The sequence below is a fragment of the Oryza glaberrima genome, chromosome 11, assembly GCF_000147395.1.
Source record: "Oryza glaberrima chromosome 11, OglaRS2, whole genome shotgun sequence".
Classification (NCBI taxonomy): Eukaryota; Viridiplantae; Streptophyta; class Magnoliopsida; order Poales; family Poaceae; genus Oryza; species Oryza glaberrima.
Genome location: NC_068336.1, coordinates 10,299,868 through 10,323,954, shown reverse-complemented (window position 1 = coordinate 10,323,954; position 24,087 = coordinate 10,299,868). Strand labels below are relative to the sequence as shown.

Genomic DNA, 24,087 nt, shown 5'->3' with positions numbered 1-24,087 from the left:
GACCATTTATTGACAATAATTTATGCCTCTAAAGTTTAAAGTCAGTTCAACAGACCAACGGCTAACAAGTTGTTGTTTCCAAGTTTTTGGAGTTTAGTTCAGTTTGCTTTGCAACTTTTGTTTTTCTCGGTCAAGATCATGATGTACGATGAGCAGTTTACTGCAGGGCACTAGATTGTCCGTGGGGTTTTTGTACGATGCCACTGTGAGTGCACTAATGTTCTGAAACAGTATCCTATGTAACTATGTGCTCCCTTCATCTTATAAAGACTTTGTTTTTTCTTTCTTCATATATTCCAAAACAAAAACTTCCTCTTTAAGATAATCAATGGGCCTGTTCGGCCGGTATTTTCTGCAGCTCCATGGCATCTAGTTGCAGTAGCAAGCAGCACAACTGCAGCCGCACAACACAAGCGTTGTAGCCGTAATGATTCCGCAGGAATGGCTATCGAACGTGCACCAATTTACTGGAGTGTTTAAGAACGTAAGGAACAAATACATTGAAGTTAGAAAAAGTACGAGACAAATGCATTTTCATGGTGCCATGCGATTGAAAATATCATAACCATAGATTTTACCTCGATTTTCATTAACATGTTTTTTTAAACAGCTAAACGGTATTTTCCGTGCTAAAAATTTCTATGCAAAAGTTGTTTTAAAGTATCAAATAGATTTACTTTCCAAGTTTGTAATAATTAAAACTCAATTAATATGCACTAATGACATTTTATTTTACGTATCCTAACTTCTCTTTCATCTTCATTAGATTACACATACATGTAGTAAGTAAGCTACAAACTGAATATCATAATTCACATACAAATGGTGAACCAAAAGCGGATGAAATGTCCAGTGCCTATGAAGTGGGCGTAACTTAACTGGTTAGGTTTCTTGTAATCAAACTGGCCCACCGAGCTAAAGTACTACAATTGACATGGGCGCTCGTATTAACGAGACGTCTATGGCGACTTTATGAATCCTCATAGGGTGGGATATGAGTGAGCATGCATTTATAGAGATGAGTATTCACGCGTTGTGAGCGTCTACATGTAGCATGTTTTTTTTTAAAAAAAAAACAATGATACATCACGAGAGGATTCCAATTTAACTCGTCTAATTTTTCAAGCCCTTGATTTGGGACGTGGATTTTCCTCCCCAAATAAACATTGTTATTGTAAAACAATTCAATACTATTTGTTTATTGTAAAATACGAGCTTTTTCAAATTAGTGTTCTTATTAATACCTACAACTCTTGGTCACTCACTCTCGCACATTTCAAGTACTACCAACCACCACTGCCAGGGAAGACCACACAAACTGTACTGCAGAATCCAATGTGAAAGCGGCAATTGGGAAGCGAATCCCAAACCCTCGGCAGCCAAAATTTTGCTCATCATCCTCTCCAGTTTTGCAGAAACACCCCTACAAAACCCCTAAAATACCCCCCTCACCCCTCCAGCCATCGTCCACTTCTCCTCTTGGACTTCCCACTCTCCTCCTCGTCTCCTCCCTCTCTCCCTCTCTCTCTCTCTCTCTTCTCCCCGTCGCGGCGGCGGCGGCGGCGACCGGCGAGGGCGACGCCACCGATCGGGGGCCTCTCACCCGCTCCCCTCCCTCACTCACCGGGGCCTCGGTTTCGCCAGCTCGGAGGGAGTTCTTTCTCTCTCTCCGTAGACGTCTCCGTGGGTTCTTGCTTGTCTCTGATTCTTCTTGTGGATTGGCGGTGGAGGAGCGGGGATCGATCGATCTACCCCTGGACTCGGATTGACTCTCCTCTCTCGCTGGTGATGGGTCCTGACTCGCTCTCGGTTCTTTGTGTTAAGAGGGGGGGTTTTGCTCTGGTGTTTTCTTTCTCTTTGCTTTGATGAGTGATTTACTAGGCTGATTTTACTTTCCTGGATGGATAATCCAGTTCATTCAATTTGTTAAGATTTTTTTTCTTCTTTTTGGTGTTTTTGGTTTTTGCAGAATTTGATTGGGGGTTTCTACCCAAATAACAGCTTGTTTATACCTTTTATGTATGGCTCTGCTCGAAGAGAACTTGGGGATGGTTTCTTGATTGGAAACACGAATTCGAGCTTTATTGCAAGAAAATAGATGTTCTTTTCAGTTAATGATTTATGGTACGAAATATATTTCCCCGACAGTTTGACTGTAAAACCCATCATGGAAAACATCATAACAAGTAGCAATCAAGCCATAATAGCTGTGAAAGATGTATGTTCTGTGTGAATTTAATGCAGTGTCCGTTGAATTCTAGCTTAAGAGGTTATAGCTTGAGCTTGGACTGCTGATATATGCATAATTTAGCATTTCTGTCACAGAATTCGCACTAGGATGAAACTGTCACTGCATCAAAGGTCCCGAGGGGAACGCAGTAAAGTTCCTTGAGATAAAGAAATTTACGTGGGTTGGCAATGGAATTCGTATTTGTTTCATTATTGTTTTGGAGTATAGCTTTCAGAGCTCCATAGTGGAGCACTTTGCACACAAGTGCTTCTGGTGTATAAATATAATAACTGGGAAAGTAGGCCTTTGTTGGATTGAATCTTGTGATGTTTGGGATATAATATCCACACTTCCCATATTGGCCAGTGCTTATTTGTGCCTGGTATGTACTTATTGTATCTGTAGAAGAATGGGTTATGTGTCTATGAGGAGTATTTGCTTGTGTTACATACAATCCATTGCTTCATCTAGGACCGTTTGAACAGTTCAAACGAACACATTGTGGTTAAGGCCCAAGTAGTACATGTAACTTTCTAGTTTTGCATGCCTTAGATGCAGGGAATAACGCTTGCAACTCCATATCTTATTAATTTATTAACTGAAAAACTGGTCAAGTTACATTGTAGATTGTTCTGAACCATACTGAGATATTATAATTATAATATATATAATAGCACATGGATTAACTTGTTTTATATGATAGTCTACTATATGTAATGCCCGGAAATGGTGGTTTAGTTCTTGAGAGTTGAGATATTTTAAACAAGCTGTATTAGAAGAAAATATGTAGTCTCTCAGCAGCCAGCACCTAGTGAAAGATACTGCTCATGTTAAGCTACCTGCACAATTTTACTGGTACCTTTTGTGATGTCAGTTATGCATATGCTATGTTTTCTAGTTCACTGCACGATTTCCTGTTCTTTCTTGCTTCAACATAGGCTTGTTCATTTTGTAGGGCTATGAGAGACGGAATTTTAGTTTTAAACGGCAGCTATTTCATAGCCTGGAGTAAGCTTTTTCATTCAGGATAGCATGGGGGGCTGCTGTTGCTGTTCATCAAGAGGATCTGAGACAGATAGAGCACCAGTTCATATCTATGTATGTAGATCCTGAATTATCTTAGATACATTATCTTAATTCAAATGTTCTATTATTACCAAGAGCCACACTCCTGGAGTTGATCGTCAAGGACCTTTTTTACCCACTTTGGATGGCAGGCTACTAATAGGATTCATGCCTAATATGCTTTTACTTAGTGCATCATGCTTTATGTGCTTCTATTTACTGCATGCTTTGCTTATTCTCATGGGGGTTTCCATCCCTTATTGAGACTGTTTCTTAAAACTCAAACTTGATGGTTGTGTGCATCCTAGATGCAGAGACTGGGGATGTAACCATCTTCCTTATCTAAAAAAAAAAAAAGAGAAAAACTTGTGCGACATTATGCAGTACCATGCAACCTGAAATTAATCTTAGGTATATCTAACATCTGTTCTACTTTTCCAGTAGAAAGGTATACCTGAAAGTGGTAGTTTTTTTCTTGTTCTTGTCATTAACTGCAGTTTAGTGTTGGTGCATTTCGTTAACACCAAATCGATCCATTTCAAGATTTTGACATATTTCTAATTTTATATTTTGGTTTCTCTATGCTTCTGCCTATTAATACGTGATTTAGTTATCTATCATCTGTCATATGAGAGTGGCCCAGATTGTGCTTCTGTTACTTGCACATATTAATAACATCGTGGTGCTAGGAGTTTACAGATAACTTTGTAGTTTCAGTGCAACAGGAGAATTTATTTCTCTTTTAGTGTGACTCTCCAATTTGAGTATTCACTTGAGATTCAGCAATATCAAGTTGAAAACTCTAGAAAGTGTGCAGCTTGCTTTAAACAAGTGTAGCCAGTTAATTGATAATATAACTTGGTATTTGTACTGTTTGCATTGTCCAACGCTTTATTTGGCTTATGTTATTTGGCTTTTCTTTGTTCAGCGTCAGCAAAATCAAGAGGAGCATGAACCATTGTCTTCAGCCTATGATGGATCATCTCCAGCTTCTGCTATAGTTGCTGTTGACACAAATCTGGATACATCCACTCCTGATACTTACCGAGCACCACCTGCACCATTGCCTTATGATGTTAGTTTGCCAGTCCCAGAAAACCCTGGTAAACTAACTACCTTTGAGCCTGTGAACATGAGGAATGGAATTAACCTCAAATGGTAGTGGTGGAAGCTTATAGTTTCAAATTCATTTTCAGATTTGGAGAAGTCAGACCTGAAGAGCAAAACCGATGACCAACAGGAGGAATCTTTAGAGGTGGATGAGTTCAAATCATGTGAAAAATGTGTCGCTGAAGATAAGCCTGATGAGGAGGATGTTTGCCCAATCTGTCTTGAAGGTTGTATTTCTTTTGACCATTGAAAACCTGATTCCTTAGATTGCCATAATAATAACTGGATATTTGTTTGAGTACAAACTTTACCTGGTTGAATGTAGAACTGGATACACGTGTTCTGCCTGCTGTAGTGCTATTTTACTACTGTCACAGTAAAACTGGTAAAAGTGCACTGTATGTTTGATCCGTTTGTTTTTAGCTGAAAGAAACTATTCTTAATTTCGGAAATAATGGTTTAGGATATCTTACCTATAATTTACCAATTAAAGGATTGCTTGTGCTCCTTTTATTTACCTTCAATAGATGTAATATGTATGCACATCCTTAATGGATGTATATGGCCATGCTGCATATGAAATAAGCCTTAAGAAGTGTTGTGCTTAATATGCAACCAATCTTAGATAGTTGCTTCTCAAAGAGATGAAGGGTTCCAATTGTGTATATTCTTTTTTCTCAATTGGTACATACCCTTTTGTTGATTCCTAGGTGCAATATTGGGTAACAATGTGCATTGTACTTGCACTCCATTAACATTTATTGATACTCTAAATCTTATTTGCTTATTTTCTTATGGACCACAAAACTCCAGTCATGACTTCTGTTTGTCCTTTCACCAGAATATGATGCAGAAAATCCTCGCTCTTTAACTAAATGTGAGCATCATTTCCATCTTTGTTGCATACTTGAATGGATGGAGCGAAGTGATACCTGCCCAGTTTGTGACCAGGTTAGTTAACGAAAGCCAATTTATCATAGTTTATAATTTTATATTTGTTGCTATTGTACCACATGGATGTATTTTATGTTATCATTTCAGTATGTTGTATTCTTTTTAATGTTGCATCACACAGTGAGAAGATCTATGTTTTAAAGAAATTACTATAATTTCATCTTCCCATATGGTTATCCTTAGTGAAAACTGTGGAATAAATCCATCTAAGAACCACCACTTGATAATATCAATATGAATGAAAACAGATGGGCTCTGGTCTGTGAGATTTTCCCTCATGTTTGTTCCTGATATTTCTGTTAATCTAAAGCTTCATTTTGGAAGAAGTTTGTGTAAATAGCGTGGATTCCACCAAAATTAATCACGCAAGTTTGCAAACATTCTTCAGACTTCATAAAGAACTGCTAATTTTCACCCAACATGGATTCTATTTTACCTGATTTCTCTCAATTTTGGATACTTATATTTTTGTGCACGGAATATGTACCAGGAGAATACCTTCTTTGCTGAAAGCTTCCTTATCTTATGTTGCAGATTACTTTGATAGATGATATGTATGAATAGCATTGGAGCATGGGACTATTATGTTTGGTTTGATGCTAGTTTGTTTTAATGAGGAAGTACAGTCAGCAAAGCTCCTGATATATCAACCTGGTCAGACGGGGGTGCTATTGGAATGAATTTTGAGAAAACTAAGGGAAAATAATTAAAGACGGGAATGGCTTGAAATTTGTTAAATATCATCTCAGCCTTTTACATTTTGTTTGAAGCATTAACTGTTCATGACAACAGGAGGATTTGTTGGTATCCATATCTACTGCTGGTTCGATTGCTTCACAGTTGATGAAACCCCCAGATGAGCTATCTGTTTCTTTGTAGTTTTGAACTTGGGATGTCTTCCATTTCATTTCTGGTTGCGGTTAGCGTCTGTATAAATCATGACACGTTAGATAGGTGACAGGGAAAAAAAAACTTTATTCTAATTTATGTTCAACGATCAAAGCTGTACAAGCTTCATGTATATCCTTCGCCTTTTGATTAGTCAGGGACTATTAAGTCCCCTGTTGTGAAACAAGTTGGCTGATTTATGTAAAATGGTATACATTTGCCTGCTTTATAATCTCGGCATCTTTTTTGGGTTCAGCTAATGTTTCCTGTTAAAATAACGGTTCTCAAGGGTGGTATTAAGTATTAATAATGCTTATATGATTATTAAATTTCCTTACGGGATGAGATTTTTCCTCTATAATTCTTTGCTCGGAATTACAGAATTTATATCAGGAACATAGAAATTCTATCAATAAGTCTTCACGTGTACACACCATAGACACCAATTAATAAATATCACAGAAAGTTATATGAAAATGCATACATAAACAGTATTAATATTATATATATATATGTAAAATATCATCTTCAAATTCATTATACATTATACGTAGAGAGAAAAAAAATATTATGATAGATTTATAGATGTAAAACTTTTTTTTTATTTTCTTACGGCTGAATTTATTTAAGACTTTATTATATATAAGTGTAACACTATGAAAGTACATGCACAATTTCATTTTTTTTAGAATTATTGGCTTATTACAGTCAGATTTGTTAATATCTTATATACTCTGAAACTCATTCTGTCTCATGCCATCAAACCAGTTCCGAGTGCGGAGTTGTCAACTGTGTTACTACCTCCATCTTAAAATATACTTCATCCGTTCTAAAATATAATAACTTTTAGCCCTTAGGATTTCTCCCAAAATATAACAACTTCTATACGAACATTCTCTTCCCAACCAATCAGAAGTCTCCATCATTCACTTTTCCCACATACATCCACTACTCATCCAATCACAACCCTTCACCACTCACTTCTACCTACTTTCTTAATAACCGTGTCCAACTCTAAAACTTCTTATATTTTGGGACGGAGGGAGTAGTTATTTTTAACACAATACCTTGTTTTAAAATGAAGCTATTTCTTCACCTACCTCATCTCTCAACCAATCACAATCATTCTCCTTCGTCTATTTTCTCTTCTCAATAAATCACACACTTCGTCTAATCATTCTCACATGTTTTTCTTAATAACCATGTTAACCTAAAAATTATTTACATTATAGGACGGGGGAAGTATTTTTCTTGGATAAATGTACAGTTTCGTGATAAAAGCTAAGGTTAAAATGCAGTCATATCATATTTGTACCATAATTACATGTCACTTACTCCCTCCGTCCTATAAAAAAGAATTTAGTACCAGATGTGATATACATGTGTCTAGATTTATAGTACAAGGATATGTCACATTCAGTATTAGTTTGGTTTTTTATAGGACAGCGGGAGTACATATTAGTTACGTTGCCGTTATAAATGTAGTTTTGTGTGCGTGTAAATTTATACATTTATCTTTTGGTGCGGATAAGCCTGGCCTGGTAGCTTTCGTTGTCAGCTATGCAGCTAGTAGTAATGCTATAAGTTCAGTCTCAAATTGTTCTATCAGTAATAGGGTTTTGTTTTGCGTGTTACATTTGTTTTGTAATCGTGCCATCAAAAAAAAAAAATCCTGGTTTTGGGCTGAAATTGTGCCGACGGTTGTATGCTTATTTGCTTCATGTTTTTCTTTTAAGTCAGATTCAGCTACAGATAACGTTGGATGATTTGTATTTTCCTTGGGAGTACCTATGCATCTTTCGAAAGATTTATATGATCGTATCACACATATTTTTAATTTTTAGATTAAAATCCGATAAACACAGTAAAAGGTAAAAAGCAACTAAGAAACACCATAATGGACACTAAATTACCATATCTTTAAGAAAAAGACCAAATCCAATACAAATTTCAAAACTTATATACGAAGATTAAAAAATTACATTGTAACTTACAAAAGTTATAATGTAAGTTTCATAAATTACACTATAACTTACAAAAAAATGCACCGTAAATTTGAGTGAGAAAATCAAGTGAGATATAAGAAAAAAATCTTTCGAGTGAGATATAGCAAAATCGATTTTCCTTTTGTTTGCTCCAAAAGTCTTGGTCCATTAGCCAGATGGAATATGGGCTTTCTATGAAAAAACTTTGGTGGATTGGTTAAATGGTGTATGACGAGAGGTTTTGTAGGTGGGTGTAACAAAGTAACAAATGTGAAAGTTATAAATACTTTAAAGTTTACGACATGATTGGATCAAACTTAAACTTTGACCATCAATAATTACCCATAATTCTAGGGAAAATTGTAAGTTCATAAAATTAAAAAAAGTCAATGATATCACGACAGCACTTTTTAAAGCAGATTATATGTCTATTCTTTTGTACCAAGACCTTGACAAATTATTGACTAAATTTTACCCTAAATGTCAAATACTTTGGTATAACTGTGGAACAAGCAAGCACACGTCATGGACTCATGGTTGAGCTGCCTGTAGCTGTCATGGGATCTGAAGAGAAAAAAATTGAACGTGTGAGTTGCACATGTAGGGAAAAACAAAAGTTGATTTCCTGCTCACAAGAATGGAACGTCCAGTCTGCGCACTAGGTTCTTGGGTCTTAGATGACACGTATGAACTGGGTGATCCAACAAGGTCTCTAAAATTAGGTGTTTTTATTTTTAGTCAATGCTAATGTGTTCCAATATATTTAGGACTGTTTTTAAGAAGTTCTGAAGACCTATTTCATTTTTAAAGAGTTCCGTTCTTTCTCCACGAGAAAAGGGGCTTTTTTCATAGCCCTGATAAACATTGTGCCCCTCCAGACCATGACTTGAAATGTGTGAAAAAAAAAGTGTACCTAGCACACTTCCAGTGGACTACCAAGATCTGCTTGAAAATTTATACCAAAAAACACCCCACTAGGGCATCACCGTACCTCCACTCTCTATTTCCATCTCCCCTACAACAGGGGGTGGGTGGTCCCAGATCGACCATTGATGATGTGAGTAGATTTGATAGCTACGTCGGCAATAAGCAGTGCTTACCTGTCAGCCATACCTTCGTTGGAGTCGCCTCGACCATCACCTCCACTGTCTCTATCCTCTGTCTCTCCTATCTAGCCTCTCTCGCTAATGTCGGGTCAGCAAGGCGGATGCGCCTGCCCGACCTTAAAATTTTTTCCTAAGATTTAACTATGATTAATTTTTTTACTCTTTATTGAACCATGACTATTTTTTTACTCTTAGATTTAACCATAAATAATCTTTTTTATTTAGAGAGGAAAGGAAAGAAAGAAGAGTGAGTGAAAGCTAGTGACTAAAACCACAATTTAATCGTCAAGCGGGCTCTGTTTAAATGCGAGATGGCCGAAAATTTTACAATTAACCCTTTTCAAAACTATTTTCGAAATAGGTCCCTGTTGAAAACTATTAAAAAAATGGACCCTAGCCCTGATGTTGACCTCTAACACGTCAGCGCCATACGTCTTGATATTGAGATCGTGACGGCCTCACATGCCGTCGAGCGGGAGGCTGGGCCCATAGGCCGACGTGGCAAAGGTCGGCACCGAGACGGTTGGCATTGACCAACCTTAGCGCCATGCGGCGGAGCCACCCCAGGCCATCTCTTTGTTCCTCCTCGCCTTTTCCCTGGCTTGGCGGCATGGGGATCGCTCTTTCTCCTCCCTCCAAAATTCGAGCAAAATTCTATAAAATCTCCTCCAATCCTATCATATTTTGAAGATGATCCAAAATAAAACTTTACCACTAAAAAGTGATGAAAATTAAAATTCACCATTCGAAAACTTATTATATTTTGTCCCCGGCCTAAGGTAAAAAAAAAAGTACCCGGTCAATCGGGCTGGCAAGCGCGCTTTGTCTTCCGCCTATCATAGCCTCACGGGGCACAGGCCACCTCGCCCAAATTGTGTCGCTGCCGTCCGACCAGCCGCCACTCCCACCCCTCGGCGGCGGCCGCACCGGCCACCGGCCACCACGGAGGATGGTTCACAGGGAAAGCGCTCTGATGGTCCGGTGGCCGGTGGCGTAGCGCCCACCCCCATCCCCACACTACCGCGCGCGCGTTCCTGCCTGAACGCACGCAAGGTGCTCGACGAAATGCTCGGCTACATTGTCCGCTTCCTGGACAGGCTAACGAAGCGGAAGCATGGCGCGTGTCGCGTTTCGGGCCTAGGGCCGGAGATATGCGGGTACATGCGAAGGGAGCAGAACTGCTTTGTCTGCGTGACCATGGCCCCGTCGGCAATTCAGTGAACCACGAAAGGTAGCCTGCCTTGGCTGCCCTGCCCACTTGCGACTTGTGTCTTTTGTCTCGTTTCTTGGTGCAGCTGGGTCTCTCGAGGATGCAGGATGGTGTTTTGGACGGATTGGCCTTGTGCCGTGCTGCTACAGTACGTGTGATCTATGTCCATCGTGTTGGGTAATGAGTAGGCTGTGTTAATGTGGACTGTTTGTGTGTTGATGTGGGGGGACGCAAGCTGGTGAGATGCGATCGCCGGCGCAAAATTGGTCTTATGGCATGTGAGATGGTCATGGGCTCATGGTGGCAATATGGCATAGGGCAACCAGTGCTTGGAAATCATGTGATACTGGCTGGTGGCAGGAGATGCTGAAAGCAACGGCCCGGTTATGTCACAATTATCTGTGGATTTCAGCTGGGCGCTGCTGTTCTTGAGGAAATGGAAGCGGTTGTGTTGTTGAAAGTTGAAACTGGAACAGAGCATGATGTGAGCTTTGCCTGGGCTTTTAGGAGAAACTGACATTATGGCAAAGAAACATTGCGGGGTTTGATGCAGGTTAGAATGCACTTCTAGAAGATTGCAAGGTACATGTAAATGTGGAATTTTCTTCGACATGGCCAGTTGGACTGAGAAATGCGCTACAGATAAGCTCCTAGACTTTCATTGTGGTGGCAAGAGAACTTTTATGCTTGCAAGAAAGATATTCAAGTATACATTGGATGAGTTCAGACTGGTGATGACAGGGAGACTGAACTGAAATGCTGATTTTTTTTTTGACTGGTCATCGGGCAGAAGAGCTTCCCTACCTGAATTTTATAGACAATGGAGAACGGTACAATGTCAGTTCGTTACATTAGAGTGTAAGGAGGAAGAAAGAGTTTCTTTTCAGGATTCAACTACAATCCTATCGGCACAATTTAGGCGTTCAGCCCAAAGGGTCGCTTCTTCAAGGCATTTAGAGGCTAGCCTGGCTGTAGAGGGAGTTTGGTTCCGGAAGACGACATCGTGGCGGTGGTTCCATAGCCCCAAGAAGCACAATAGGTAAAAAACCTGGAAATGTTTGGCTGGAATCTGATTTGGTCTACGCAGATTGTGTAATTCTTGCATTGAGCTGATGTTTGGTTGGATCCCCAGCGAGCTCCAATGCAACAACAAAGGGACATTGGATGCAGAAGTGAGGAGCAGTTTCATTTGCGCCAGCACAGAGAACACATGTTGCTGATTGTACCACATTCTTCTTGAAGAGATTCAACTTGGTTGGGAGCCGTTCTTTAGAAAGTAGCCAAGCGAAGAATTGTACTTTCGGAGGAGCTCGGTTCTTCCAAATGAACGTCTAGTTTGCACAAGGTTGCCTTGGCCCTTTCAGGGCTTGATAGATTTGCTTCATCTTCAGTATACTAGCACCTCCGACTGCTTTTCTGGTATCTGCGTCTTCTCCCAATGATCTCTCCTGCCTGATTGCACACAATGCAGGGAACTGCTGCTGGGCCACCGTCGATAGTCTATGCACGAAGTGATCTTCCAACTGGCCTATGAACATTTGGGCAACTTGTAGATTGTTTGTCTTTCACATGCTGATTTTAGTAAATGTGAATATATATGTATACCTGATAATCCTCGAGGTCTCGCTGGCAAGTGTTTCGGATGTCCATGCCAATGCAGTAGAAGGTATGGCTCCATGAGTCTTTCTGTGCCAGATGCTTCACATGTATTTGAAAGCTATAGAGCATTATTTGCACTTGAAGTCAGATGGATACCATTCTTAATGCAATAGGAATGTATCAAGCATGCTCCATTCCTCTGCCATGCACCTGTCACCAGAAAATTAGTTCTGCCAGTTGATTGAAAAGGACAAGTAGGTAGCAATATCACAGGTTGAGAACTCAGCTTACAGATAGACATCGCTTTCTTTGATTTCTTAATTCTTACTATATATTTGACCAGTAATCTTGATTAAAGTATACTATTGTTCCAGGAATAAGCATTAGAAGGGGTGAAATGTGGAAGAACTTGTTCTATGCTAAGCATGGATTGAATTCCGGCTGTTTGTTCTGATATCATCCAAGTCCATTGTGCATTACAAATACACCGAATTTGATCAAGTCAATTTTCCCAGTTATAGGCAAGCAGGTCCAAATATGAACTTGCACAGTTTTTTTTATTCATAGTGGAAATTTATCTTCCATCTACTTCATGCTTATTGGCAAGGATCCTTTTCAAGGTTCTCAATTATTGGTGATCATTGAACAAGGTTACTGAGAGAGAAGAGAAGCACAACACAATGCTTCTTGAAGTCAATCCGCTTCGATAATCATGCGGGGGTTGTTTATCTATTTACAATCAATTTAGAGGTAAATCTCCTATCATTATTTTGTTCATGTGTATTTGTTCGCTGTGTCAATATGCCAACCATGTTCACAATGGGTAAATATTTGTACGCAAGACAAATATATATTTGACAACATATTCCTTTCCTTTACAGTAGCATTAACCACAAACTAAATCTCAGTTTCCATGTTATCCTCTATGAATATTATCTTTCTTAATCTCCAAATAAGAATTGATACTTCATATGTAAAATTTTAAAGTTATTGGTGTTACATCTCCATTTTTTTTTTAATTTTTGTTCTCCATGACCTCTGTAAATCATGGTGGCTGGGTGACTGAGGAGGCATGATTTTTCACTAAAATAAGTGTTGGAGATGGGTACATAGTGAGAGTTCTTCTCTTAAACGAGACAATGCTGGCCTTCTCAAAGCTATCTTCAATATGGCTGAAATTTAATATATTTAACAGTATGAAATTTTTCAGTATTATTTGCAGTTGATACTAATCTTATCTTCAACTACAGTACTGCTTGTAAAGAATTAATGCACAGAACTAGCAGTTGTGTTGGATTCATTAAATATGTATGAGTATAGTGGCGTACTAAGGAGTATTTAGTAATCATAAATACTCTTTATTATGTACGCCATGTTAGGACAAACTACCATCTATCAAACTGTTTTGAGCATCACCGAGTTATATTTGATTAAGACATGCAAAATTAGGAACAGTTGCCCTTTGTCCTATGCAATGTACTCCTTTGTAATGGGGAAAAAGTGAAACACTACCATCAGAGTTCTTTTTTTTTTTACCCCAAAATGCGGCCGAATCATAATACAATCTATCTCAGTAGACTGTCCAACTTGGAAAATAGTTTTGGCTATGTATTTCAAAATCTGCATCAATATTTTAAAGAGACTAGCTGTTGTGTTACATTCTAAGACAAGTAACATTAACATTCCCAGCCAATCTTCTCTTCTTTTTTCTTTGGGTAAGGGGTCCAGTGGGTTTGATCAAATGAGGCTAAGGTTTGGCTCTTTGCCACAATGGTGGTGTGCCACTCTATTACCTGCCTGGCCAAATTCTCTGCCAAATCGTTTCAAAAAAAAAAAAAAATCTGCTACAAAACCTGTGGCAAGCCACAGTATGTGTAAGTTGTAAAAACCATCCAAAACAACCTCTCAAGCTTTTGTTTGTGTTTAAGCTCATATTGTTAGACAATTTGTTGCCAATGTCACATAAGCCTGCAGAGTGTACAATATAATTATACCCAACTGACAGTCTTTTTATGGAAAAAGACATTTCCACATGACCCCTAACTTCTCTTTTGCCTTGGACCATTACGTTTAGCAAACAACAACATAACGCCCTGTAATGGTATTAATTAGTTACGGCTGAACTAACCCATTTTCGGCATTGAATACATTAAATTGATGTTCTTTTCCTGTTCTTAGATAGGATGCAGAATCTACTGAAATCACCCAAGCCTTTCATGCTTAGGAAAGAAATTTATGGACCGAATAGTGAAACAATCAAACTTTCTAGGTAACCACTAATTCCCTACCTTCCTTGCATTTACCCATAGCTGATGCTGTGCTGCCGTCACTGCAGGCTTCATACATGTCATTGCGTTCTTATATGGTTTATCTCAGCATAGGCTTGTCGTTTGCATGCAAATGGTGAAGATACATCACTTTGGTTTTTTGCTACCTGTGGCCTGAAAATGCAATTGAAACTCACAATATGCTAGTAAGTATGAAGGCAGACAGGACGTCACCAGAGAAGGCAGTAATTAACTAGCATTGCATCCTTTTACTGTTTCTCTGCATATAAGGTTATATGATGATTCAGTAGAGTCAGTGTTTTAACAGGCTATATGTAGAAAGGAAAGCATAAGTGATACTCCCTCTGTCCCATAAAGACTCTAATTTTAGTTTTCTGTGTCCAATATTTAACCGTCCGTCCTTTTTTAAAATTTTATGAGAAAATAAAAAAAAAATAGTCACGTATAAAGTTCTATTCATGTTTTATCATTCAATAACAATAAAAATACTAATCATAGAGTATTTTTAAAAAAGACAAAGAGTCAAAACGTTGTATCCAAAAACTGAAAAATGAAGTCTTTGTGGAAGAAGGGAGTAGCAAATCTGCTTGTAGACCGTTCTGGACATCAGAGCCCGTATCAATTTTGAGTGATGGGACTTTATGATGGTGGAGGGGAGCATCACCATCCTCGATTTGTTTTTTAATGGGAGCAGGGGAAGTACGCTTAATTAATCCCATTTACTACTTGATCGCCTCATTTGCATTGAAGCAATGTAGCATGTGCAGCACTCATACAGTAAATTGATCCACACACACACAGCACACCCCACCCATAATCTAGCTCATCTATCATCACTACTGCTGAGTAGTAATTAACACATTTGTAGCTGCTTTCACTTGCTGTCTGTCACTCTCTCCCCCGCATTTTCTACTGTCATCTTTCTTAATTTGCTTTAGTGCAGAAGGCTGAGCGTCTCCAGCGGCTTGACGGTGGCCTCCAGCCGGCGACGCGGCGGCGTCCGCGGCATGGCCGGCGCCGGCACCGACGGCTGCACGAACTTGCAGTTGGGGCACGCCGGCGAGGACTTGCAGAGCATGACGAGGAGGTGGCAGTTGACGCACGGGACGGCCACCATTGGTCCCAACGAGCCTACGCCGCCACCGCCGCCGGCGATCCTCGCATCGTCCTCCGCGATGGCGGCGGCGCCGCCAGAGCTCGCCTTGCCGGCTCCGACGTGGAAGGTGGACGGGATCGTGGAGATGTTGAGCTCCAGGTCCAGAGTGTTGCTGCCGCCGTGCTCCTCCATGGGCCTCACCCAGCTCTTCCTCATGGTCTTCCTGTTCAGGTAGTACATCCTCCCAGACTGCAATAATACAGTACATACGCAAAATCTCTATCAAAAAATCATACGGTCATTAATTAGTCAAAAGATCGAAACTAATCATATGTGACACATCAACCCCTGATGATCATCATCATCAGCTTCATTATACATTTTGCTAGCGTCACCTAGCCGTCAGCATGTAATTAACCATTGTAGTGTAGTGGCACAGTGCCAGATTGCCACCAGGTAGGTACCACATAGCTTGTGTAGAGTTTTTCTGGTGCAACATGTTATTATTTAGAACGTTCGTACTCCCTCTATCTCTTATTTTTCACGAAATTATTTTGTTTGGCATATCAAGCAGATATGAAACGATAATAGCTTTGAATTTGAGCTATGCTGTAATGCCTGATTCTATCAACTACACCTGCAGTTTTTGTGCTTCTTGATATGGCAAAATGTATGGCAAAATGTGCGGTGAAACAAGAGAGGATAATAACTGCAAAACGCAAGAAGCGTGTGTTTACTGCTACTGAATATTCATATGCATGGCTGTAAACTGAACTCACGTGTAGGTCAAGGCACTGCTCCCAGTCCATGGGGAGGGGGTCGTTGAGGTGGAGGTCCAGGCTCGCGTGGGACACGGCCTCCTCCCAGGCGAAGTGCTTCCTCCTCTTCCTGCTGCCGTCGTCGCTGCTGCCGTCTGACTCCGACGACGACGAGCTCTTGCCGGCGCCGGCGCCGACGCCGAAGCCCAGCAACGTCGGCCCCAGGGAGAGCTCCGGCTGCACCTCCATCGACCGGCCGATCCTGTAAGCAATTCTGATCTCTTCGATCGTCTACTCTCTTCCAAGTTTTCTAGTTTCTACTGCTGCTGTCTGCTATAACTTATATATATAGTAATATACATATACTGCTCTTACTGCGATTGCTGTTGCTGCTGCTGCTTCTATTCTTGTTCTACAACTGCAAGATGGCAGCCGGGAACTCGAATTTTATAGGGGGTTGTTGTTGTTGATGTCATGAGGGTGAGAGCGTGGTGCAGTAAAGAGGGAGGAGGATGAGCAGAGAGGAGAGGGGGGTTTCTTAAATGGCCTTCATCCAACGCCTCATTAAAAGAGTGGAGGGCAGTCTGGGCATTAAAGGGTGACAAGTAGTGAACTTAAATACTGTGGCTGCTAGCTCTCTCCCTCTCTCAAATCTCTCCGGCCACCTCCTCCCCCATTTAAGCCGCCCTTGCACTGCATTGCATTGCTAGCTTCGATCACTCTGCTGCTGCTGCGCGCCATAACGCCACCACCATCCGGCCGTGAGATGGCAGCAGCGGCGGCATGCAGTGCAGCTACTCACTTGCATACGCTACATACATGCATACATACATAGCCGTCATCAAATCTGTTGCCATCTGCTAGCTAGCTGCTGCTAGTAGTACGTACTCTTTTGTGTCCTAATAAAAATAAGTTCATTCCTATTTGTTTCAAAATAAGTTTTTTTTTTAAGTAATCGTTGTATTGAAGTTTATGAAATAACAGATGATAAATACTTTAAGAGTAAATAAAGTGACAAATAATCACATTGAGATTTGGTAAATAGGAGTATACTAGTTTTGTACATCCTCCGTCTCAAAATAATTACAACCCTCTAGTTTAAAATTTTAAAATAGAAGACTATTTATTTTGAGACGAAGAGAGTATAAGATAGGTAAGAAATAAATTTATTTTGGAACAGAAGTAGCTGCTTCTGCTACTGCTAGGAGGACGTATTGCTGCTGCTACTACACTACTACCCTGCTGGCTTGGCTGGCTGGCTCCTAATTAATCCCCTCCATTGTCGCAACTGTACCTGCTAGCTTCCTTCATATCCCACGCAAGCTTGCGTGCATGGTTTGCAAGGTGTTGGTGTACGTCCTAGGATCATAGATGTTCGGCGCGTGGTCACGTGCATATGCGTGCATCTATCTCTTGTGTTCTGGATGTGCATGATTCTCTTGATAGAAGGATAACTTGCACCATGTTTACTTGGATAGGAAGTATATATAAGAACCGGCACCTATGACTTTGGGAACCATTGGTGTCGGTTTTTACAATAAACCGGTACGGAAGAGTGGTTATAGGTATTGATTCTAATTTTACACTGGAAAAATGTGAAAAAAGCTTCATAGCCATGGTGTTTTGTGGTAGTGATAGTTTGGCGACAGATTCCCTATATATACTTCCTGTCCGAGTAAACATGGTGCAAGTTAGGAGTATAACTTTATTATCAATTAGCCTATGGTTCTAGGTATGATCTATGTGGCTATGTAGTGCTGGAATCTGGATTTACTGATAGCAAAAGAGTACAGTACGTAGTAGCTTATAATTAGTGCTCATCAAGCATGGCTCCTGACCTGACTGAGATTGCACGAGATAATAAAGGTAGTAGTTCGTGATCGGCTCAGGAGCAAAGTGAATCTAGCTAGCAAATACGAGTACTCCAGAACGCATGCAAGGCAGAGAGGAGGGTGCCTCTGCCTCACGCATGCCTTTATGCCTCTCATTTGTAATCGTCTGACCATCATCCTTTCTATGGCTACGCCATTAACTGTGTTATAATCATGAACTGCTTCTTGTGGGTGAGCATTCATGCATGGCCCCCTTTTGCATGATGTACTACACCCTAAATCTAATCCTCATAAAGAGAGGGGAGATATATGATGATATGGGGTAATGAAAACACGTCTCACTCACCACCCCCAACACCCATGCAGTAAATAGGGACAAGGCAGGTATTTGGGGAGGAATAAATAGGGGGCTTTGTTGGGCTGACCATTCTCTTGGGCTCTTCTCTAATTCCTTGTTGCTCTTTGCATTGTGATCTCCTCACCGATGCCAACCATAACAATAAATAGAGGCGCCTCTCTCTTTGGTCGTTGGGGCATGAATCTATTTAATGTTTGATGTTCCTTCCTTGGATATTAATTCTTCAGGACAGCTGATCTTGATTTGATGTGATTCGCTTTGTTCACAGGGATGATGGCTAATAGCATCATCAGTAGTAGTAGTAGTAGTAATTTGAACCAACAGTAGAGATACTGCATGCACATGTATATCATGCATGGTTTCTTGAATGTGTTCACATCCAAACCTTTATGCCTACCTGCATTTCCACTTTGAAGACCATACCTGATGTGGTGATGCTCATGAATGAATGCCCATTATTTTGCAGTTGAGCTAGCTATCATTAATTTCAGCTCCATTGTTGATTTTTTTTATATACAGAAATATCTTTATTTTTAAATGTCGTTACAGTAATATATTGAATTCATTGGAAGGGCATACGGGGAAACAGTACACAATTTAGTTTGCACAGAGTGTTTTGTTGTCAATGATTTTGTCCTCCCTATTTCAAAAATATTTGGCCACAGTCCAAATTGCATGTGTCGATGATATCAAGGACGTACTAAATATACGAAAAAAATTATGAGACAAAACAGGAATAGCCTTGCTAAATGACATAACACTACAACCCTCTTCTTCAAAGCATTTAATTAGGGATAGGGAATGGACACATGGCAATAACTACATTCTTGATTTCCTCAAAGACAACATTTTAATAGACACTCAAGATATTGGACAAACATTTTTAAATTGAGGGCATATATACAACTTCAATAATTGGACCATATTTTGCATCTGTAATTTCCTCACCCTTCCAAAGATACTCTGTAGAAACTTAATACTCCCTCCATTCCATAATATAAGGCACAACTACTTTTTAAAGTTGTTTCATAATATAAAGCGTGCACACATGCATGTCATTAATTAGCACCTCTTTTGCACTAAAATATTATTATTTAAATCTTCCACCATCAAGATATCTAATTTTATTGGATGCATGCATTCTATTTATTAGGGTAATCCAAACTATGAGGTGATAATAATTATTTTTTGGTCTTTGGGTTAATGATGGTTGTGCCTTATATTTTGGAATAAAGGGAGTAAGACTATTTTAACTTTTAAGGAGTAAACTATAGATAGAAAAAAGTTCATTTTACTACCATAAACTTTGTCGAAGTCTAACAATGCACCCTTAACTTCAAAACTGGAGTCAGTTCAGTCGTTTGAAAACTGTTCTCTTTCAACCTTGATCATATTATAGGTGGCATGGCACTAAAGTAGCCAACACTGAAACTAATTTAACTTCTAAAATTTGTAATGACTACAAAGTTCAAACATTTCAAAATAAATTCGCATTTGCACTGAGAAATATTCATAGCCTATATAAATATTGTAGAACTAAAATAAAATATAATTGTTCCCTAAAACATAGTGCTCCAAAATTAATACAACCATTGTTGCCTAAAAAATATATATTTCACTATAGACTTAGTTTTTGATTGTAGATATATCAGTTTGATTTTCTAGTCTATAAAGATTTTGAGTGAGTACGGAATTAGCTGCTCGTTTCTATGCTTCAGTAGTTTTCAGTAACTGGGAATCTGCGGTGATCATAAACTCGCAAAAAATCTCTTCTTACTTTATTTTATTTTACAGATGAATGGATGCTTAGCTTAGCATTTTACAGATGATTTTTTAGAAAGATATCTTTAAAAGTATTGTGGAATTGTTCTGTCAAGGTGTACATACATTATTGTAGTTCTAATAGTCACTTTTGTGCAAAGATACCCTGTTCTTTTTGTATTTTAGGCGCTTAATATTGAGCTTTTGATAAGCCTGGTCTTGCTCTTTAATCGTAATACATAGGTGAATAATCTGAATTGATTTTTCTGGGGTAATTGCTTGCAGTTTACTGGTTGTAACATTTTGATTACATTCATCTGCTTTGTCATTTAGAATTAGATTGCTTTCACTGTACAACATCACGCTATTGTAGACTCTAGCCCTGCTTGATAATCCTCACAGGCAATTAAAAGATCTGCTAGTTACTGACCGTAATGGTGTGTACTGGCTCCGTTGTATCTACTGGTTTGACCAACTTTTCGAATGATGCATCTATTAATCATTGATGATATATAATTTTTTTGTTCAAAATTAAAGAAATGTCAGGAAGAATTGATATAGTCTTTTCATTTGAATTGATGAATAGTAATTTTGAGTTGTAAATAATCATAAACTGGTCAAACTGGGTATCAACATATTTGCAGGAATATTTTCATATTTGAAGTTTTGAACGAGGGGTCAAGTTTGAGGACACCTTAGATGAGTTTTTGCACTGAAAACTGCTTCTTCTCAGGTTATGAATATTGTTGCCCTTGAATGCTATGCTAAATATCTCATGGATAAGATTCTTATTTTTCTTAGATTATGTCTATGATAAGTTGATAACTCTTGAGTTACGAGAAATCAGATTGACTTTGTGCTGAATTATAAAAATATAGACAAGCTTATTCTGCAAAATGACAATTTACTCCTTTCTGATTCTGTTCTTTCTTTTGAATGTATTCTTATTACATATACTTCCATTATATTATTAGAATAAAAAACAACATGGTTATTATTAGAATAAAAAATAACTTATATTTGTTTCCTTATAAGTATGCAAACCGGGTACATATGTACTGTATGTATGTATTTAGTTTTCTGCCTCTTTAGAAATAGTAATTTCATACTGAGTGTCTCTGTTCTCTGTTTTATATTTGTGCAGTTCTGTTTGTCGGCTGTATAACAAAACCGTTGAGAGAGTTTGATGATGTGGTACTCTCCTGCTTGACCATCATTTGCACCTCGCTTCTATGCAGACCAAGATTTGAAACAAATTATGTAAAAGATTATTAATTTGGTTATGGGAATGGCTACTGTACACTTTATGTAATTTAGACACTACATTTCTCTCACATTTCACTAATAACTCTGGTAGTGGGAATAGCGGGCGAAATTAAAGGACTCTTTAAAAGTTTTTAAATTGATGTGCATGTACAGCATCATTAGGTTAGATCTCCTAGGAAATTAACTGTGGCATTTTTTTCTGATCAGAAGTTTCTTAGCAAGTTATGTTGCTGTCACATCTTGTACTATAACAGAAACTAACCCTTACATTGATCTGCTTTTTCTTTTTGGAAGGAGCAGTTCTTTAATTTCGGAACCATGGGACCTGGCTGCACCATTGAAGATGCTTGGATATGTCGTTAGATGATTAATTGCCTCCATTCTTAGCAAACAAATTCACAGATTCCCGGATGTTTGCTCGCTCTTCTTCAGTAACTGGGTCTCCTTGAACTTTGACAAGACTTCTGTCCAAGAGCATTTGAGTTCATTTTCTGTGCTGAAGCTTGACCTATGGTCACCAAACAGGATAATAAAGTGACGGTACGTACCTGAATTTGTGGATGATGATTTAGAGCATTGTTGCCAACTTGCCATGTGAATTGGTACTTGCTATTCCCTGTTATCTTAAACCTTAGATTTTTCTGTTAAATGATTTTTCTGTTATCTATACAGTCTTTACAGTCGTAAACTACTCTATACAGTTTTGATTTGTGGATGGATGATGATATGTCGTTAGATGATTTTTCTGTTATCTATACAGTCTTAAACTACTCTTTGATTTATACAAATGCTAAATTTAATGCATATACTACACATTCAGATATTTTAGTTCGATTTTTCTGAATGAAGTTTTGAATTAGCTCAACATGGATAATTCCATCTGTTCTTTTTTTTTTTTGTACCTGTCAAATGATCTTAGAGAAGGTGTGCATACACTGCTTCCCCAAGGGAGAAGAGACTGAACTCCTCAGAGACATATAGTGTCAGACTTGAGTTCATTGAATGCAGTACGTTTTCTTTTCTTGCCCCATACATCTCAACAGAAGATGTATACGAGACTACACCACCATGGCAGGCAGAAACGGTTGCATTCAACACACTACACCTACTGAAGTAAGATCCTCCTATACACCTCCATTACCTGTTTGCTCCGTTTGGTTCATCTTCCTCGCCGCCGGCATCGCTGTGGGCCTGTTTGGTTGGTGACCTGAGCACCACGCCTGAAGAATTTGCACGCCTGAGAGGCATCCAACAAACTCATGGGTTCTACCTGACCAGGCAGCCTGACGAGTTGCTTGTTTGGTTTGCTATTGCTGCCTGAGTAGATGATTACTGCTAACTCAAGTATTAGACGGGAAGAAAAAAAATCTCGAGAAAACGGCTTGGCGTCTCGGGAAAAATCTCACAAAATCCATATGCTACCTAGCTTTCCATTAATAAATCAATCACCTATACGAGGAAAATAATCTCCAAATCGCTTCTTTCCCTCAAAAAGAAAAATCCCCAAATCCAAACATCCAGCGAATTGCACGCATACAAACAACAAAGTCACAACAATGATCCGCAAAAATCAGCAGCATCAGGCATCAGCGGAAGCTTCACTCTAGGCTGGATCTGGCCAAGGGGATCGCGCGAAGCTTCACACAAACTCAACCAAGGCGGGGACTTCGCTCGACGACGACCACGGCAGGGGCTTTGCTTGCCGGCGATGGAGGCTTCACGCGACGGGCGCGGTGGCGATTGAGGTAGGTGTGGGCTTCACGCAGTGGCGGCAGGGGCAACCTCGTGCGATGGTGGCAGGAGCTCCGCGCGGTGATGGGCTAATGGCTGTGTACAGTTGAGATTTTGATGGTAAGCACGCATTTGTTGCGCCTGGAGCCTGTATCCGTCAGGCCAGGCTAGTGGAGAATAGTCTGATGGTAGCAACCAAACAAGACCTATATCTGGTCAGGCTTATCTAAGGCCAGGCATGCTTCTCTAAGGGTAGCAACCAAACAGGTGCATTCGCTCATCATATGTGCGTGCGCCGCTACCAGATTCAGAAAGCTTCGTTTTAGAAGCAACAATCTTGCTACAAGGTACACCACAATTTAACACCGTTATCTGTACTGTATTGTACAGATGTAGTACCTCAGATCACATGGCACCTCCTTTGGATTGATTTTAAGGTTACAAGAGCCAAAAGTTCAAGTATTCATATGGCATGAATATTTCTAGGTAGTATGCAAGTGGGCTATCCTGCTATCGACATAAACCCACTTAATAGTTTGTTTTTTATATGATTATATACAAAATTTGAATGAATAAATTAACTACAGTTAATAAGCATGAAAAAAAAAACCCACTTACATCCCTACGCCTATACTCTCATTGACAACCTTTAGAAAGTTAATACTTCCTCCTTCCCTAAATATTTGATGCTGTTGACTTTTTAAAATATGTTTGACCGTTTGCCTTATTCAAAAACTTCCGTGAAATATATAAAACTATATGTATATATAAAATTATATTTAATAATGAATTAAATGATAGGAAAAGAATTAATAATTACTTAAATTTTTTTAATAAGACGAACGGTCGA

At 39.2% G+C, this 24,087-nt stretch overlaps 2 protein-coding genes and 2 long non-coding RNA genes across 5 annotated transcripts; 3 read left to right on the top strand and 1 right to left on the bottom strand.

The window, feature by feature from the left end:
• The first annotated feature begins 1,464 nt into the window (after positions 1 to 1,464).
• On the top strand, positions 1,465 to 6,507 carry LOC127754935 (probable E3 ubiquitin-protein ligase RHB1A). The gene is made up of 6 exons (XM_052280545.1): positions 1,465 to 1,785; positions 3,186 to 3,328; positions 4,224 to 4,398; positions 4,492 to 4,632; positions 5,247 to 5,356; positions 5,894 to 6,507. Exons 2-6 carry the CDS (start codon positions 3,263 to 3,265, stop codon positions 5,921 to 5,923), a joined length of 522 nt encoding a protein of 173 aa, XP_052136505.1. The 5' UTR covers positions 1,465 to 1,785; positions 3,186 to 3,262; the 3' UTR covers positions 5,924 to 6,507.
• Positions 6,508 to 10,059: 3,552 nt separating this feature from the next.
• On the top strand, positions 10,060 to 15,486 carry LOC127754861 (uncharacterized). Of its 2 annotated transcripts, none has more exons than XR_008012905.1 (3): positions 10,060 to 12,420; positions 12,522 to 12,897; positions 15,379 to 15,486. It is a non-coding gene; the product is annotated as an uncharacterized LOC127754861 (long non-coding RNA). The 2 variants fall into 2 exon arrangements; XR_008012906.1 differs by lacking the exon at positions 15,379 to 15,486 and adding an exon at positions 14,326 to 14,809.
• On the bottom strand, positions 15,029 to 20,878 carry LOC127754860 (protein CURLY FLAG LEAF 1-like). The gene is made up of 2 exons (XM_052280452.1): positions 16,311 to 20,878; positions 15,029 to 15,780 (listed from the first exon to the last, which is right to left on the bottom strand). Exons 1-2 carry the CDS (start codon positions 16,536 to 16,538, stop codon positions 15,370 to 15,372), a joined length of 639 nt encoding a protein of 212 aa, XP_052136412.1. The 5' UTR covers positions 16,539 to 20,878; the 3' UTR covers positions 15,029 to 15,369.
• Positions 15,621 to 22,312, top strand: LOC127754863 (uncharacterized). The gene is made up of 5 exons (XR_008012907.1): positions 15,621 to 15,762; positions 16,317 to 16,553; positions 20,885 to 20,973; positions 21,385 to 21,434; positions 21,807 to 22,312. It is a non-coding gene; the product is annotated as an uncharacterized LOC127754863 (long non-coding RNA).
• The last annotated feature ends 1,775 nt before the right edge of the window (positions 22,313 to 24,087 follow it).